Source organism: Harpia harpyja, chromosome 19 (genome assembly GCF_026419915.1).
Source record: "Harpia harpyja isolate bHarHar1 chromosome 19, bHarHar1 primary haplotype, whole genome shotgun sequence".
In the NCBI taxonomy this organism is placed as follows: domain Eukaryota; kingdom Metazoa; phylum Chordata; class Aves; order Accipitriformes; family Accipitridae; genus Harpia; species Harpia harpyja.
In genome coordinates this window covers 17,309,567-17,326,885 of record NC_068958.1, presented here as the reverse complement: position 1 = coordinate 17,326,885, position 17,319 = coordinate 17,309,567, and the positions used below count along the sequence as shown (strand labels likewise).

Genomic DNA, 17,319 nt, shown 5'->3' with positions numbered 1-17,319 from the left:
AAAGGGACAGCTTGGGACCATACTGGGGGGCTGCCAGGGGCAGAGAGCAGCTGAAAATCAAGGAACCACCCTCCCCACTCCTGGGTTACAGGAATCACTGCCCCCCCATACCATGCAGCCTCCGGGGTGTGGGTACGCCCACCGCTTCGCCCCTCCTGCCTGCACACCTAGCAGGGATGGGGCAGCACATCTGCCTGGCTCAGCCCCCTGCTCTGGGGCCAGCGGTGTGGGGGCATGAGCAACCCCTTGGCTCAGTTCCCCGGCCTGGGGGTAATGTCGGGAGACAGCAAGTCCCCCCGACAACCCAGCTCGGGGGTGAGGATGACATACCCCCAGGTCAGACTCAACCCAAGGGAAACGGGGGAGCTCAGCACACCCCCTGACTCAGACACCCCCTCCACGGGGTAACAGAGTGGGAGACAAAGCGCCCCCGGACTGAGGCACCCCCTCCCGCGGGGCACGGCAGGGCAGAGCATCCCCCGCCCAGCCCCACCCGGGGGACAATGGGGAGCAAAGCCCCACCGGCCCAGCCCCACGGGGGGAGCAGACCATCCCCGGGGGGAGGCAAAAAGGGTAGAGCCCCCCGAGTCCAGCCCCACCAGGGGGGCAGAAGGGGGGGCTGAGCATCCCCCGCCCGACCCCACCGGGGGGCCGCGGGGGCACAGCATCCTCCGCCCGGCTCCGCGGGGGGCGAAGCATCCCCCGTGGGCAGCGTGGGGCCGCCCGGCCCCGCCCGCACTCACCGACCGCCGAAGTCGCTGGAAGCCGCCGCCGCCGCCGCGCCGCTGCCTCCCGCTGCCCGCCCCGCCCCGCCCCGCCCACTGCGTCACCGTCCCCGCCTGGCCACGCCCCTCTGGCCACGCCCTCCCAACTGGCCACGCCCCGCGGGGTCAGGTGGGGGTCGTGGGGGGAGCTGGGGGTGCGGAGGGGGCAGGGCAGGATCTGTGGGGCAGGAGTCCTCCTGGGGGGCAGAAACGTCCTTGGGGGGCAAGACCGCTCCTGGGGGACAGGATCCCCCCTGGGGAGGGCCAGAAAACTCCTGGGGGGGGGCAGGAATTCCCCTGGGGGGGCAGAGAACTCTCTCGGGGGGCAGGAGCCCCCTTGGGGTTGAGTAGCCCCCATGGGGGGCAGGAGCCTCCCAGGGGCCTCGTCCACCCCTAGAGGGAGGGGGGCAGGAGCAGACCCTGGCTGTGGGGCAGCCAAGCCCTGGGTGCCCCTTACACCCACCCCTGGCTGTGGAGACCCCCACCGTGTGGGGAGCAAAGATGGGGCCAGGTGGTGAGCCCCATACTCTGCCACATCCCCCTCCTCGCCCTGCCGAGGTCCAGCTCTGAGCCGTGGGGGGACAGGGCGCGTCGCCCCTCCTGATTTGGTTGGCGGTGGATGTGCAAGGCTGTACCATCAGCCTTGGCTCGCTCCCTCAGGGGAGTCTCTTGCACCCTAAAATGGGGTTTGAGACACATGCTGTCCACGAACTGCAGCAGGAGCAGCCAAAGGGCTAACCCATCCCAGCACCCTGCCCAGCACAGGGAGGCATCGTTAGCAGATAAGCAATGAATTTGGGGCCCCTGAAACCATAAGATGCTGCTCCTACCCTCACACAGCCATCAGCATCCCTTGGGCAGCCCTCACCCAGTCCACAATGGAGGAGCCCTTCTCAGCGATGCAGCTGGGAACAAGCGGGATCACTGGCATCATCAGAGAGCAGCAGGGGCTCCTTCATCTCACCAGGTCTCATCAGGGACATTAAGCTCATTACTCAGTATTTTTGCTAGAGGACTTTGGGGACGTCTCGGATAAATGCCACCAACCTGCTGGAGGAGCAAGTGCGCTGGATCCAAACACCAGCCAGACTGGGAAACAACTGCCTTCAGGTTGCTTTTGTCACACCCTGGTAAAATTTCATATGTTTTCCACGTGCCAGGGTTTTCCAAGCCAAGACAACCTCTACTTTTTAAAAATGATAACGTGATACAGCTCTCAAATAACGACGATGAATAGCACAGTCCAAGGAAAACATTTTCAACATTTACAGAAGAGGTGGATAAAGCCATCAGCACCAGGATCTGGTTGTATTAACTGCCATTCCCCTTAATTTGTATCAGTTGTTTTTAAAACAGATGGATTAGAAATAGCACTTCTGTCAAGGAGTGGCCTTTCCTGTCTGGGACGATCAAAAGTTTTCTCAATCATCAGATATGTTCTTTGCTGATAAAATGCTCTTAATGTATTTTAAGAAACTCTGAGAGAAAGAAATACAGTCAGGAATGTAAGTTATATACACCGTTAGTTCCTGGCCATACCTGGAAAGCAGATTTCTCTGTACCCCACGCATTGCCTCACTCTGGGGAGGCTCAAGAGCTGAAGCCACAGCCCTGAAAGCATCTTACTGTGGCCCCAGCCTCCCAAGAGCTGAATCATCTCCTGAGGTCTTGTAGTAAAGGAGTGCAGGTGGAAAAAGCAGCATGCTGGGGGCTGTTTGGTGCCTGCCGAGGGAGGGAGAGTGGGACAGGGCTTGTGCTCTTCTGCTGTTGTGTAAATCCCAAAGGAGGGGAGCGGGACCCCACCAGCCTCACAGTTTGGACACCCCCAGGACTGGCTGGGACTCCTAACCAGCATCTGCTCTTGGCGGTGCCCAAATCCCCATTTCAGCATGGCACAAATGTTCAGAGGTACACAGGCCCTGAGATCGCTGTCAGACTCTGGGGCTGCTGCTCCTGTTTTCTGTTTGCAGATCCTCTTTAAACAATTACTCCCCCATGAGGTGGCATCGCTTCTTCGACAAGCACCAAGCACCCAATTTAGCCCTAAAAGAAACAGTAAATATGGTTTACAGCCAGCAACCACCCATCACCGCACCCGCAGGCGAGGTGTTGCCCACCACGAAGGTGTAAGGTGGGCACTGGGAGCTGGTGGTGCAGGCTGTGCTCCCAGGCACTGGTTGGTGGTCATCTGCAGGGTGGTGGGGGGGGGGTGGTGTTAAGCTGGGGCACCCCGGGGTGGTGGCAGACACCCAGGGTCAGGGGCATGGCTGGAGCTGGGGACTCGAGGGGGAGGGGGAGAGGGATGATGCAGGCATCGGCACTGGGGAAGCGCTCAGGGGGGCTGTGGGTGCAAGAGAGTCGCTACTGGGAGGGGCAATTGCCTCAGAGCCCCTCATTACTGGGAGGACTGGTGGAAGGGGGCAATCATCCCAGGGGCCCTTGTTACTGGGAGGACTGGGGGGGTGGGGGGCAGTGGCCTCAGAGGCCCTCGTTACCAGGAGGACTGGGGGGCAATTACCTCAGAGGTCCCTGTTACTGGGAGGACTGGGGACCCAGTTACCCCACAGGCCCTCATTACTGGGAAGAGTAGGGGGGGAAATCCCCCCAGGGGCCCTCATTACTGTGAGGGGACAATTACCTCAGAGGTCCCTGTTACTGGGAGGACTGGGGACCCAATTACCTCAGAGGCCCTCATTACTGGGAGCACTGGGGAGCCAACTACCTTAGAGGCCTTTGTAGCCGGGAGGACTGGGGGGCAATGACCTCAAAGACCCCCGTTACTGAAAGGACTGGGGGGGGGGGGAATCCCCTCAAGTACCCTCGTTACCATGAGGGGGCAATTACCTCAGAGGCCCTCGTTACTGGGGGAGGGGGGGGAATCCCCCCAGGGGCCTCGTTACCGGGAGGACTGGGGGGCGGCTACCCGCCGGGCTGTTCTTACTGGGAAAACCGGGGCGGGTGGGTGGAGGTCACCCAACGACAGCACACAGGACTACCCCCCTGCGCCCGCCGCCGTGACGTCAGAGCGGCGCGCCGGCAGCGGCGCGGCCGGGTGACGTCATGGTCTCGCGCGGGGCGGGCGGGGGTGGCGCTGTCCCCGCTGTCCCCGCGGCCCCGCTGCGGCCCCGGGCGGGACATGGCCCCGCGCGGCCGCCCCGACGCCGCCGCCATGCCCAAGAGGGGCGCCCGCAAACGCCTCAAGTTCCGGGCCGACGACGTGTGCTCCGAGCGCGGTGAGGACCGGGCCGGGCCGGGGGCGGGGAGGGGGGGGACCGAGGGGAGCGGGGCCCGGGCCGGGACCCGGTCCTAGCGGGGGAAGACGGCCTGCTCTGGCCGGAGGGGAGGGTCTGGGCCTGGGTTGGGGCCTGAGGGACGAAGCGGCCTCGCTCGAGGGGCCTGGGCTTGGCCTGGGTGAGGGGAGGTGAGGAGGGGTCCGGTCTCAGCCGGGAGGTGAGACGGGCCCACTCGGGCTTGTGGAGCGGGAGAGCGAGCTGCCTCCGGCTGGAGGTGGGGGGATCTGGCCTGGGCTGGGAATGGGCCGTCTTGGTCTGTGAAGGAGGAGCCTGGGCCTAGAGGATCAGCCGGGCTTGAGTTAGGCTGTGTGTGAGAGGGGGTGCGGGCTTTGGCGTTGGTGGAGGTGGAGGCAGAGGGAGACCTGGGCTGGGCTGGGCTGGGCAGGGGGGTACATCCCCTGGGCCTGGTAGACTGGTGGGCTGGGGTGGAGGCCTGCTGGGGGCTCCTGGCCTGCACCTCTCTGCCGGGGCTCCTTCTGCTTGTGCACCTCCTGCTCAAGCCTCTGTTCCTATCAGGAGCGTCCCCTTGAGGGATCGTGGCTCTTAAACCTTCTATCCCCTCCCCTATAATCCATAATCCCGCTGACGCCCTGTTTCTCGACTCTCCTGCAGTGACGGTGGCAGATTATGCTAACTCAGACCCAGCTGTCGTGAAATCTGGACGGGTGAAAAAAGCTGTGGCCAATGCAGTTCAGCAGGAAGGTGAGTCTATACTGGGGACCCTGCCTTCCCCAGGCTGCCTCCCCATTTTGCTGGCCTCTGCATGACGTAGGAAACTCCCCTTCCGTGGCCTGAGAAAATCTGTCTCATTTAGTGCCTGAAAATGAGCCTGTGTTCCTCTGCAGAATCAGGCGTTTAGGATCTTAGACAAGAGGTTTTGCAGAAAGCCTGTTGGAAGCCCAGTAAGAATTGCTGAGTCTTTGTTAGTGCCTGAAATGGAAGGCCTTTCCCACTAATCGTTGGGTGTTATCTCCTGCTTGAAGCAGAAAATAACATGATAGGAGTCTTTATTACCTCATATAAAACTGTAGACAATTTTATTAGCAGATAAAATTCTTTGCAGTGGGAATAAGGTTATGATAGTTCTGGCAAACGTGTTCCCACCCCGTGCTGCAAGCTGCAAGGAGGTCTTTTGAGGGTGTTGCTGTTCCCCTGGTGAACTGTATAAACAAGCAGTTTCCGGGAAAGGTATTGAAATATTTTGTTATCTACTTCCTCCTTGGTTTTTAGCTGCTTGGAGCAGTCTGAACTAACACGCCCTGTTTGCTTCAGAAATGTTAATGTTTAGGCATCGACTCTTAAATGTAGCTGGTTGCACTTGTTGGAGGTGAATGTTATTACATTGACAGTGATGGCTGAACCCTTTGTATCGGAAAACTCTTGTTATGTTGCTGAAATCTTACCCATTTAACGAAAGTATGTTCTTTGTGTGAGTGCCTGTCATGGGGTAACTGTACAGGGCAGTGGTGCTGGTGAATATCCTTTTTAGCCCTACTTCACAAGTTTTTAAGATCAGGGCACCTCCCTCTTTTTGCCTCCTTTCTAATAGGCTGGGGGCCTCTCCCTTCCCATTCCTGCTCCTGTTCACCCTTCTGTATTCTTTCTGAGGCACTGCCTCAAAGTATTGCACTTCAGCATCATACCTGGCAAACTCTGTTGTCTTTTCTTCCTTCCTGCCCCACCCTGAGGCCTTGCATCCAGCATCACCTGCTTTGGTCAGCTTAACCCCTCTCCTAAAATCCTGCTCTGTTTCTGGATCACCTCCATGCTATCTAGATGACTCCAGGTCACAGCAGTCCCCTGCTCACCCCTTTCTCAGGTCTTTGCAGGGCAGAGTCACTGGGGCTTTCCCCTCCTTAGGCGGGGATCCTCGGGATCTCTCCTCCCCAGCCCCAGGGCTGTGCTACAGCCTTATCTGGTGCAGTCATGACGCATGCTATGGCCTTATCTGGTGCAGCTTGCCATGGCATGGGGACAGCAGGCAGCCGGGAGGAGACGGCAGTCTCTGCCCAGGGAGCTTTAGCCTTTGGCCTTGCTCACCTCCTGTCTCTTGGCTCCAAGTAAACATTGCACTGTGTGTGACTGCCAGCGAGCAGGGAGCTTCACAGAGAGGGGAGCAAAGGCCAGGTGGAATTTTCCTGAGCTTTTTTCCTCCCCATCCCTAACCCCCAGGGATGGGGTGGAGATTATGGCTGTGAGATGACGAGAGGGTGCCTCTCTGCAAGATTGCAATGCAGTGTAATTCAGTGTATGAATGGACTTGTGTTGTCAACTCAGATGCTGATTTTTCCTTTGCAGAGTGTGAGGGTTTCTTTTTCTAAACCCCTCTCTGAGTCTCTGTCAGTTGTTGTCCTCTCTTGCTTGGCTGAATTTGATGTCATAACTTACTGCTATTTGTGTTGCCATCTATTTCTCTTTATTTTTGCCTGTAAACGGTCATGTAGAGAGGGCAGTACAATTTGACGGTGAGGGATACCACTGTCGTGAATGCATACAGTTTACAGAGTAAACTGTGCAAAGCGAGGTAGAACTGGTTTAGGAAAGCACTGAAAGTATCTCTAGTCAGTGGGGTACAGTCAAGCTCTATCTTAAGACTCTCTTTCCATCTGCTGTTTTACTGTTTCAGAACCTCGTTCTGTGGTTAGAAATGAGAACATTTCTCACCTGAATTTATTTATGGTCAGTTCCTGATTTTTTTTTTTTTTTCTTGCTACTCTGTCCCTTTAATTCAAATAGCACGTCTTGCTCTCCAGTGGCTCTGGTGACTGTAACTATGATGTATAAAACCTTCCTGGGCTGCAGTTTGCGCTAGGTTAGAAAAGCTCAAGCAGTGCAAGCCTCCTCTGGCATGGTTAGGTGCCTCTTGGTAGAAGTCCTTTTTTTCACCCAGTGCATTAGGTTGAAATTCAACTTTCTTGAATGAATTTTACAGACCGTTTGCAAAGCATTGGTAATGCTGTTACAATGCTAGTCTCTCTATGACAGTGCCTCATGCAGCTGTAACGTAGGACCACATCTTTCTCTTTCAAGACTGTCATTACTGCCTCACGTGGATTTTTCTGCCCCAGTGAGCCCTCAGTTTACAGATCAAGTTTTAAAAATAATATTTCCTAACAGGGATGGGTCTAAACATCTCCCCAGAGGGAGGAAAAAAAAAACCAACCCAACTGATTCGACTTGCTGTTTTCCTCATCAGGCCAGAGTCTTTCCCTTCACTAAATTCTAGGATAAGTGGAGCTCCTCTATGCTTGGCACTGAGTTATATCGCTGATGGATTGTGTGTCATCGGCCACAGGATCTCTTTATCCTGTGGAGAAGGGGGTGTATCTTCTCTGTGTTCATACAACAATTACAGAGGAGGTGCCGGCTCTATACAGGCTGAACGGTGGTCATGCTAGGAAGCTCTGGTATGCAGGAGAACCAGTTAGCACTGTAGAAAAAGAACCTGTTGTTTTATTCAGAACTGTAAACAGCTTCAGCTAAACCGGTGGGATCATCTGCATAATGTGCTGGTAATCGTCCTCATTGTTCATTCTTTAAAACCCGAAGCTGAATAATTATGTTTCCAATTCACTCACCCCTGCTAATCTTTCTCTGACAAGGTAATCCTCGGGCCCAGGATTTACTTGCTTGTGTCACTCACCAGAAAGCTTCAATGCAGTTAGCATTCCTAGCAGTGGCTGTGGCAGTGGTTCCACTGAAGTATCTCCTGAACTTGGATCACCTTTTTCTCTCTGCTAGTATAGTTACTGTGTCGTTGCTTGTCATTCTAGTAAAATCCCTCTGTGGTTTGGAAGCTTCGTGTGTTCCTGCTGAGGAAGTTCTCTCCGTGTCAGGAGAGTCTTGCGACAGCAGTGATGAAATGGATACAAAGGAAAGCATCAATGGGCGAGCTGCGTCTAGAAAAAAGAAGAGCAAAAGGCACAAAGGTATGGTCGCCAGCCTCTCCTGGCGGGCTCTGTGTGGACTGCTTCTGCATCTTCTGTGCGTGTGATGTTAGTGCTTGCTTATTTACAGGCTAGTCACGGGGCTCTTCGGGGCATTCTGCAACTTGTATGTGCACAAAGAAATGCCAAGGGTTAAATCACTTTTAAATCTGCTGGGACTTGGTCAGAGGTGGTGTCTTTTCACAAAGGCAGAGCCTTGGGCATGAAATCAAAGCCTGAGTGCTCATTGCTTTCAGTAAACTTTTCTCAACCTTGGTAAATGAATGCTGCTCTTAGAAAGAGTTGTGAAACTTTGCCACTGGACATGTTACTGCGTTGAACACATCTTGGTGAAAGCAGGGTTTGGTTTGGAGAAAAAACAATGCTGCTGTCCGTGATGCATTTGTTGGCAAAATCCAAGCTCTGTCTTCCGGATGTTTCCAAGGCTGTGGTTTGTTACAAATGAGTTTAGAGGGCTCTTCTTCCAGCAAGCAAGTGAATTTGGCCCTGGTGGCATCATAGTAAGTTAATTCCAGGGAAATGTATCCTTCAGCATTTACACTTTGTGCAACTCTATAGAAAGCAAGTCGCAATGCAGTGTAAGGAGCAAACTGTTCTACTGCACTGTGGAATCCTGCAGGAGTTTCTAATAACAGGTTGCTTTCAAGTTGAGAAACAAATTTTAACTTAAGTTTTTCTTAAGCTCAAGAAACCAACTTTATTAATGTTGATACTAAGTTATTTAATGCATCAACATCCACCATGGACTGTAGGTGCACACTCCTCTGGGATAGGGGTTTAATCTCTTTTAGTAAGACATCTTTCAGAATCGTGGGTAAATAAGAATATCTGAGTGGCTAGAGTTACAGGAGTTATGAGTCTGGAAAGACAGTATTCTGTTCTACAACAACCTTGTCTTATTTCTGCTACATGTTTAGGGAAGAAAAAATGTAATAGACCAATGATGCTTCTGGCTGCACTCTGCCTTTCAGCAGTTGTGTAGTTTGATGGCTTCTTGAGTCAGAGCTGAAACTGCAAAGTGGATGTTACAGCCCATTGTGGGTATGCCTGCCATAAATCTGTAGTGATGTAGGGAAGTGATCACATCCAGAGCTTTCTTTGGCAATGACCGTAGCAATTATCACATGAGGATAAAATACTGCCCTTTGTTATTAACCTGCTGTCTCAGGATTAGATCTGGCACCTTCAAGTTCTTAAACACCTCCTTTATGCCACTTGTTCACAAACCTCATAGCAGTGTTTTCTGTTAGCACTGTGTACAAGTTGTATGTTTTCTTTCTCCTTTCTTCATGTTCCTAATGCTTGGTATTGTTTAGCTATTTATGTTTTTTAAAAGTTTTATTTTCTTCCTAAAGTTGGAGCAATGTCTGTGGAAAAACATGTGGTGTTAAAAACACCACAGGAATGAAAGGAGTTTCTGAACCTTCAGTTCTGGTCAAGCAGTTCTGACACCTCTGAGAGCGAGAACAGGCCATTCTGTTCATCTGAATTGCATTAAAAGTTTCCCATCCAGGAAGCTTTAATGAAATTACAGATTTAAGAAAAGCAGCTGATTAGCCAGTTGAAGAAGAGAATTGCTTGCCCACCTTAGCAGAGCTCCTACAAAAATATTGCGACCATTTGAACAAAGACTTGGCAAGCTTGGCAATGTTTTAATGTTCAGGGACTTCTAGTGTAAAGCATTTTTTGACGACAGTCAAAACAGTTTTGATAAAAATGCATGAGCCTGGCCCTCCTTTACATAAAGTTGCCTCTGTATTTGCCATCCAATTTTTATTTCTCCACTTAAGTGTTATCTTTCAGCTGTGAAAGGGTCAAGCATTGAAACAGGGTCCAGAAAGGCTGTGGGGTTTCCATCCTTGGATACAGTCAGAACTTGATTGGGCCAGATCCTCAACAAAATGATCTAATTCAGCCTGCTTTGAGCTGGGCTGTTTGGACTAGAGACCTCCAGAGAACCCTTTCAGCCCAAATTATTCTTTGAATCTTCCACTTTGCATACTTGTGCAAACAGTGCAGCAGGGATAAATGATGGCATGTATCCAGCAAAGGGAAAGTGTAATGGTTGTGCGGATGGGCAAGTGCCTGCTGATGAAAACCGGTAGCAGTGATAATGAAGTTGTACTAACTTGGGCTTGTTTAGCTGACTCTGTGTATATATATATTTCAGCTGCTTACCCTGTGCTACCGGTAGTAAAGCACACGTGTCTAGATGTGACTTGATAAAAGAGGTTATTTACTAAACTAACATACCTTCATTGCATTTAGAAAATCCTGATGGGGGTGGTGGAGAAGAATACCCCATTGATATCTGGCTGTTGTTGGCTTCCTACATTCGCCCTGAAGACATTGTCCGGTTTTCTTTGATTTGCAAGAAAGCCTGGACTGTCACCTGCACTGCCGCCTTTTGGACCAGGCTCTACAGAAGGTGAGACTCTAGAGAGTTTTTAAGCTATTTGTAGGAGGCTTCAGCAGTGATCAGCTGGCTGCAGAGCTGTAAATAAGGGAATAATTCCCTATAAGCTAGGGTCCTATAATGTTTGCGTATTGACATGGTGTTGCGGGCCTCATTTGGCAAGGGGTTGTGGTATATTGCATCCTCTTTGGATCTGGAAATGGATCTGCGTGGCATATTCCTGTATGCTCTGTATAAAATCTCAAAGCATCGTGTGCTTTTCTGCTTCTTGTGGCCTACACGCTCCTGTCTGACAGTGTGCTTTGTGTGTAAAGCACTCCAAGTGCTTATGGTAAGGTCAGCACCGTTACCTTACTGAAAGACAGGCAAACATCACTGATAGGAAACTTACCCTGCCTCAAGCTTTGATCGTGGCCACCTTCCTGTAATTAGGGTGGCCTGAGAGAAGCTAAGGCATTTGCTAAGGCATTTTGGAGCTGTCTCGGTGGCAGAAGTAAGTTACAAATAAAGTAAGAGAAGAAGAGCAAAGAGGCGGTCAAAACTTGAAACAAAGCCTTCTGTCCTGGTGTATGTCACTTGGACTTTCCTTCAGGACAGAACACTTTCTTTACATTTCTATATCTGTTGCCCAGGAGGCGCAAGCAGCAGGAGTACAGAGCAAATAGCAGCCATGGTCATCCTTGCCCCTGTTTTAGTGTGAAGTTTCCTAGCGAAGGCTCCTTTGGCGTCTGAGCAAAGAATGACCCTTGAGCGCAGGCATTCAGACTGCTCAGGCAGTTGCCTGCAAGCATGCAGTCAAGCTCAGCTAAAGTGAGTCCTTGAGAACCTTGCAGGAATCTGCAGGCCATTGTGCATCCTGCAGCTAAAACACCATCTGGTCTCTCTGGGCAAACTATCTGCAAGGAATTGTTTGGGACTTGTAGCATGATATGCTTATGTGTATGCTGGAAACCTGTCTGATGCAGGTAAAGTCCTTGAGACTGTCATCTGATTTCATGTAGAGCAGTACAACACCCTTGAAGCACTCAGAGTTGACAAGAGGTCCTCTGATCAATCAAATGTTCAGTTTTCTCTCAACACTGATCTCTTCATAGCTCTCTTCTGCACATCTCTGGCATTCTGACCCTTCAGCATGTGTTGGGTTTTGTTGTTGGCTTTTCAGGCACTACAGTCTGGATGCGTACCTGCCTCTCCGCTTGCGGCCAGAGTCCATGGAGAAGCTGCACTGTCTCCGTGCGTGTGTCATCCGGTCACTGTACCACATGTACGAGCCTTTTGCGTCTCGAGTCTCCAGGAATCCAGCTATTCCAGACAGTACTCCCAGCACTTTAAAAAATTCCAGAGTAAGTGGAATCACTAAGGAAGTTGGTTATGTCTGAGATGTTGCTCTTTCTGGTTTTTTTGTTCTCTTTCTAGAAGAAAAATTGATGTTTAGATGGTTGCCAGTGAAGCTTGGGTGTAGGATGATTACTAACTCTGAATAATGATTTTTAAAAGTATGCTGGTTACTTGTATCTGGTTACTTGTATCTGTATAGTTGCTACTGCAGAGGATTCTAGTTACTCTTCTGGGTAACTTCTGCCTAAGTCCTACCACAACATCTTTGTAATCAGCAAAAAGGCATTTGCTTCACTGAATGTCAGAACTGCTAGGGATATTTGCAGCTCTCCCCTCCTCTGCTGCAAATTTGTTGCTGAAAGGAGGTTGCAGTAGAATCAGCTTTTATATCTTCTGCTTTATTCTGACACTGTCTGCCAGAGTACATCTTTTCTCCATAGCAGGCATCTGGAGAGATCAGAAGTGACACTGATAGCCTCTGAAAGGGAGTCATTTCATACTACATTCCTGTAGGTCATCCATCGTCTTTGGTGTCTGGGCGAGGGGAGGGTAGTGAGGTTGTGAGCATGGCAAATGTGCAGAGCCAATGTCTGCTTTGGGACTGGGGCTGCAGTTGTGTTGGGCTGTAAAGGGTTTGTCTCTGGTGTGGGCAGGCAATTCCCTTTGCTATCCCAGCTTGGAGCACTTGCATATCCATTCCTTCTTAATTGCTGTTGACCATTAACTCTGAAATGCCTTTGTGTCTCTTGTTTGGTTTTAACTTGCAACTGGCTGATACTCTGTGAGCAGCTTAAGCAACAATGTGAATTCTCTGCCCTCCAAATCCAAAGTCAAAAACCTGTTGAATGAGGTTTTTGGAGCCAAACTGAAGTGGTTTTGGTTCAATAGTTGTACTTTCTTTTCCATGCAAAATAGAGCAACCTCATCTATCTGTATGTGACATCGCTCCTTTCTTTCTTCCTCTCCCTGGGTGGATACTGGAAAAAAATGTCATACTGCTTAGGGAGCATCCAGCAGTAACACAAGCAGGTGGTGCTGCAGAGCAGGAGAAAAGCACACAGTTCTGTGTGTAGTCTTATCTCTGCATCCAGAGCTCTTCATTCTCTTCCTGAATGCCCAGTTTGGGTATTATCTTTCTTAAAAAATAGAAAGCAAAACATTTCTAGGAAATTCCAACTTAACCTTAGTCCTTCTGAGTCTAACTTCCTACCACTGCTCGGATCTGGTAGCGTGGCTGTAAAAGCTAGAAACCCTGAGGTGATGCTGTCAGGGTCGGCATTTTGGAAGCATTCACGTTGACATCATAACGGCTTTGGTGCCCACTGCTAGCGCTTCTACTGTACTAACGGTTTGAGGAAGATTCTTGAAGTGCAGTCTTTTATTGTTCAGCTTTTAAAAAAGGAAATTAAATGGTGACAAGGCTTTGTTACAACAGTAGAGGTTTGACCTAACCCCTTGGAGCATAAAAGAGCCATCCTGAGTCTGGTCTTGCTGTACTACTGCATTGCAAGACTCGGAGCTCCACCTGTGTTACTGTGCACAGTTATGCTTCAGCACAGTGGGTATGGAGGAGGATCTGACATTGCCTCCCCATGTTCTTGCTTTCATGGGCTTTGGTTATACCTTTACGGGTCTTTGAAACTAATGGCAAATGCCTACATAAACTGCATGTGGCAAGAGGAGACCCCAGACCCGGGTGTTATCAAATCTAGCTTTTCCTCTTTAATTTCCTTTTTTCTTTCCCTAGCCTAGCTTGTGTGGGACACTGGAGCCGTTATGGTGTCAGCAGAAGTGTTTGCCCTTTAAAGACACCCCCATTATTTTTGGTGGAGCAGCAGGCCATACGGCGCGTCTGAAGGGCAGGACGGCTGACCCGCGGACGACATCCTCTGCCCCTTAGGAGGTACTGACCATTTTGTGCTTCACTACTTGCCATGACCAAAGAAGTTGCTAGACCAGGCTGTCTCTGCAGGTGAACTACAAATGTCGCTGATGGTGGAGTTAAACTCAGCAGCATCTGCTGCTTACCTTAGTTAAAAAAGATCTGGAGAACATTTTTATCAGAAAAAAATGAGGGCTACCTTCTCCCAAGTGGAGATTACTTGACACGTGTTTCTGAGCTTGACTCCACATAGCATTGTTGTTCACCTCATGAAGGTTGCTGAGATAAAGGTCCTTTAAGGACTCTTGTTTATGGACATGACTCAGAGTTGAAGTAAAGGGTCTCGTATCACCTGTAGTCTCTAATTATGGAGCCCCCATGGTGGAGGCTGGCTCTGGCTTTGTTTCATTTGGGGTCACGCTATTCTGGAATGAAATGAAATGTGTGCTTCACTGCAACTAATCAGGCCTTCTCGGCATGGGAGAGACTGTGTATGGATCATGAGGAGTTGTCTTTAACCGTATTATTCTTTCTTTTCCTGCTGACACTGTTAAAAGATAAGACCAGCTGCAGTGGGCTGGCATCTGTGGTGTGGAAACACTTTCAGTGATGGCTGGACTGACTTGCTAGCTTCTTTTCTCGGCTGTTGAAGGATAGTTGCTTCTACTCACTGGTAGGCAGGGAGTTTTCCTCCTACTCAGTTTAATACAGGAATTCTGCTGAGACTCCTGCTCTAGAGTGAGTGCTGCATGCTGGGATGGATCCTGTGGACCACATAGTGATAACTGGATTAAACTGCAGGACTCCTGGTGTATGTCTGCATGGGAGGGCAGTGCTGATTACCTCTGATGCTGTTTGAGGCCCTTTTCTCATTTTCTTTTAAAAAAGGGACAGTAGGTTGATCAGACTGTGCTATCCTGGCAGTGTTTTTATACTCTGAAGTATGACAGTCAGTGCCTAGTGATGTCAAGACCTTCTTTTGACACCACAGTGGCTTAGGAACTTTCTCATCTGTCACCTCATAGCTCATGTATTAGTCTTTGCATTTCCCTCTAGATTCTCTCCTTCTTGATCCTTATTCTGTTTTCAGCTGTTCCTCGCTTTAGTCTTGTTTGGAGCCCAGTTTAAAGGGAGTTCTTCGTGGGTGGGAGGAAACGGGTGAATCTGTACCGCTCATCTCTGCCTTACTAAAGGGACAAATTGCACAACAGGATTTTTCTGTTTAGCATGTCAGTGGCTACCTGTTGTATCATCCAGTTGCATGATGAGTTGGCCAACTTGAAACTGGGAGACCTAAACTGCTGAGTGTGTTCTTTGAACATAATTAATTTGAATAAATGGCTCCTAACTGCTCCTATGTAATTGCGTTTGTAATTGGAAGCCTTTATGCTCTGCTAAAACTTACTTAAAGTGGTGCCTTTAAGGGTTTAATAATTTCGTGTGTGGTTTTTTTTTTTCCACCGCAGTGTCTGCTTTTCTGGTGCAAAAAGATTGAAGGGAACAGACAAGAAGCAATGTGGGAATTCAACTTCAAGTTCAAAAAGCAGGTATGAAAGAAGAATGAGAATGGCTGTGACTTTTTTTGAAGCAGTAATGATTTTTCTAGGTGGTAGAAAGGAAGGTGGAAACTTTTTATGCGTTCAGGCCATAAATGGAAACTGACTCCTATGATAAACTAAAGCACATTCTGAAACTACACTCAGTTTTCAGTCTGTATTACCAAGACATTTAGAATCCCACATTTTTATTTCCTCATTTGGTATCCTTTCTCCACTGTAAGATGTGAATCATTTGTTACCCCAAATAATCTAATCTTTTGGTCATTGCTACTGATTACTACCAAAAACCAGACTATTTGACCACTTTAGTGATCAAAATGTAGACCAAAATCTGAAACTTCTTGTTTTACCCTTGGAAAGATTTCCCAGAGAAGGGAAGAAAGCCAACACTGCCAATGAAAACCTCCAGTAATTGGTCTCAGGAGAAGGAATTAGTTTCAGGCAACCTTGGGAATTCAGCAGCTTTCCCCTCTAAGGAAATGGTCCTGCAAATTGTCTGTCCCAAGTGATGGCTATTTGTTGTTCACGTAATGCTCTGTCCAAACGTGTGGGACTACGGTGAGAACCTGCTAGTCAGCACCAGTGAGAAGCAGCCAAACTCTCATCATAGGTTCCTGCTTAGCTAAATAAGTCTCTTTCTTTCAAGTCTCCCAGATTTAAGAGCAAGTGTTGCAAAGGTCTTCAGCCGCCAATTCAGTATGAAGAAGTCCATACAAATCCAGATCAGGATTGCTGTCTACTGCAGATCACCACCTTTAACTTCATATTCGTGCCAATAGTCATGGGTATGACATTTACCTTGGTAAGTGCTTGAGAAATCTGCCAGGCAAACTTTGCATGTGTAGTTTCTGTAAAGAGATGAAGAGGACACTTATTTGGTGTTGTGTAAATCGTACTGCTGCATGAACAAACCAATTCTGGGAATCTTAAGGTTAATGAACAGAGGAAATGCTGAGGATCTCCTTGGTTTAGCTTCTGCATTTCCATCAGCTCTTCCCTGTTTGGTGCAGCAAATATAGATGATGTAGAGAATCTGCAAGGAGCTGTGGTTGTGCAGCATCTTGGGGCAGATTAGTTGTCAGTACTCCAGCAGGGTACAAGAGTTAGGGATGCAGGAGAAGAGGAAGCCTTCCCTCAAGAAAATACCTCCTTACCTTATGGCAATAAATTCTGAGAGCAAAAACCTATATGAGCAAACTCTTTCAATGTGTATATGGTCCCTGACTGCTGATTGCTGGGAGAAAGAGCAGCTGTTGAGCCAACTTACACAAACTCGGCTCCAGACAGCAGCAGAGCAGGTGTGCTTAGGCAAGAACAGTGGTAAAGCATGGGGCAGCACATGTGGCTGTACTTGTAAGTCAGGGTTTGAGAAGTGGCCTGTGCCCGAGAAAGGTTCAGTCTGGCTTCACTTAAGAGTAGGGCAGTGAGTTTCAGACTTCCTCTGACAGCCACTTGCTTTCAGGTTCACTTCTAGCATTATTATTTGGGGTTGCCAGCTAGAGAGAACTGGTTTGAAACCAGTGCTGTAGATTCAGAGTGTAATGCTGCCAGCACCTGAAATACCTTAGACTTGTACAATTTAGAAGAATTAAAAAAAAAAAAAATCTAAAAGTGTACTGTTACAAACTCTGTTTATTCATCATTTTGATTTTCTGAAGCACTTCCTGTCTCTTTTCTTGCAGTTCACCATCAATGTGAGCACAGACATGAGGCATCATCGTGTGCGCCTGGTGTTCCAGGACGCCCCAGTTCGCAATGGCAAGAAACCACGCCTTGACCAAGGAGTGCAGGTTGTGCTGGACCCTGTGCATAGTGTGCGGCTCCTGGATTGGTGGCATCCACAGTACCCCTTCTCTCCAAAAGCTTAGTGCTCTCCTGCGTCTGCAGGAGCTGGGAGGTGACAGTATCTGGCAGGCTGAAGAGAATTTCTAGGAATCAGGAAATCCTATTTTTATTTCTTAAATAAATTCTGCAGTCTCCTTGCAAGTGATTCAAGCTACTGAGCTAGTCTGTATGTATATAACTTCTGGTCAGTGATGGGCAGAGCTGAGTGTAAAGCAGAAACTATTTGTAAACACACTTTTATGTAAAATTCACGTTTTATGATTTGAAAGGAGGTC

At 49.4% G+C, this 17,319-nt stretch overlaps 2 protein-coding genes across 7 annotated transcripts in view; one reads left to right on the top strand and one right to left on the bottom strand.

Moving 5' to 3' along the window:
- Positions 1–811, bottom strand: part of PPFIA4 (PTPRF interacting protein alpha 4) — a 60,010-nt gene extending 59,199 nt beyond the window's left edge. For all 5 annotated transcript variants that reach the window (XM_052815308.1, XM_052815309.1, XM_052815310.1 and 2 more), the window contains exon 1: positions 744–811. The gene's annotated coding sequence lies outside the window, so the exon portion shown is untranslated. The remainder of the gene's footprint in view (positions 1–743) is intronic.
- A 3,026-nt stretch (positions 812–3,837) lies between these two features.
- TMEM183A (transmembrane protein 183A) lies at positions 3,838–17,189 on the top strand. 2 transcript variants are annotated; one of them, XM_052814244.1, is made up of 8 exons: positions 3,838–3,997; positions 4,670–4,759; positions 7,831–7,986; positions 10,273–10,432; positions 11,583–11,763; positions 15,107–15,187; positions 15,846–16,001; positions 16,882–17,189. In XM_052814244.1, the coding sequence occupies exons 1-8, from the start codon at positions 3,901–3,903 to the stop codon at positions 17,065–17,067; spliced, it is 1,107 nt and encodes a 368-aa protein (XP_052670204.1). In that variant the 5' UTR covers positions 3,838–3,900; the 3' UTR covers positions 17,068–17,189. The 2 variants fall into 2 exon arrangements, with proteins under 2 accessions (XP_052670204.1, XP_052670206.1); XM_052814246.1 differs by lacking the exons at positions 3,838–3,997; positions 4,670–4,759 and adding an exon at positions 7,410–7,569.
- Positions 17,190–17,319: the final 130 nt, after the last annotated feature.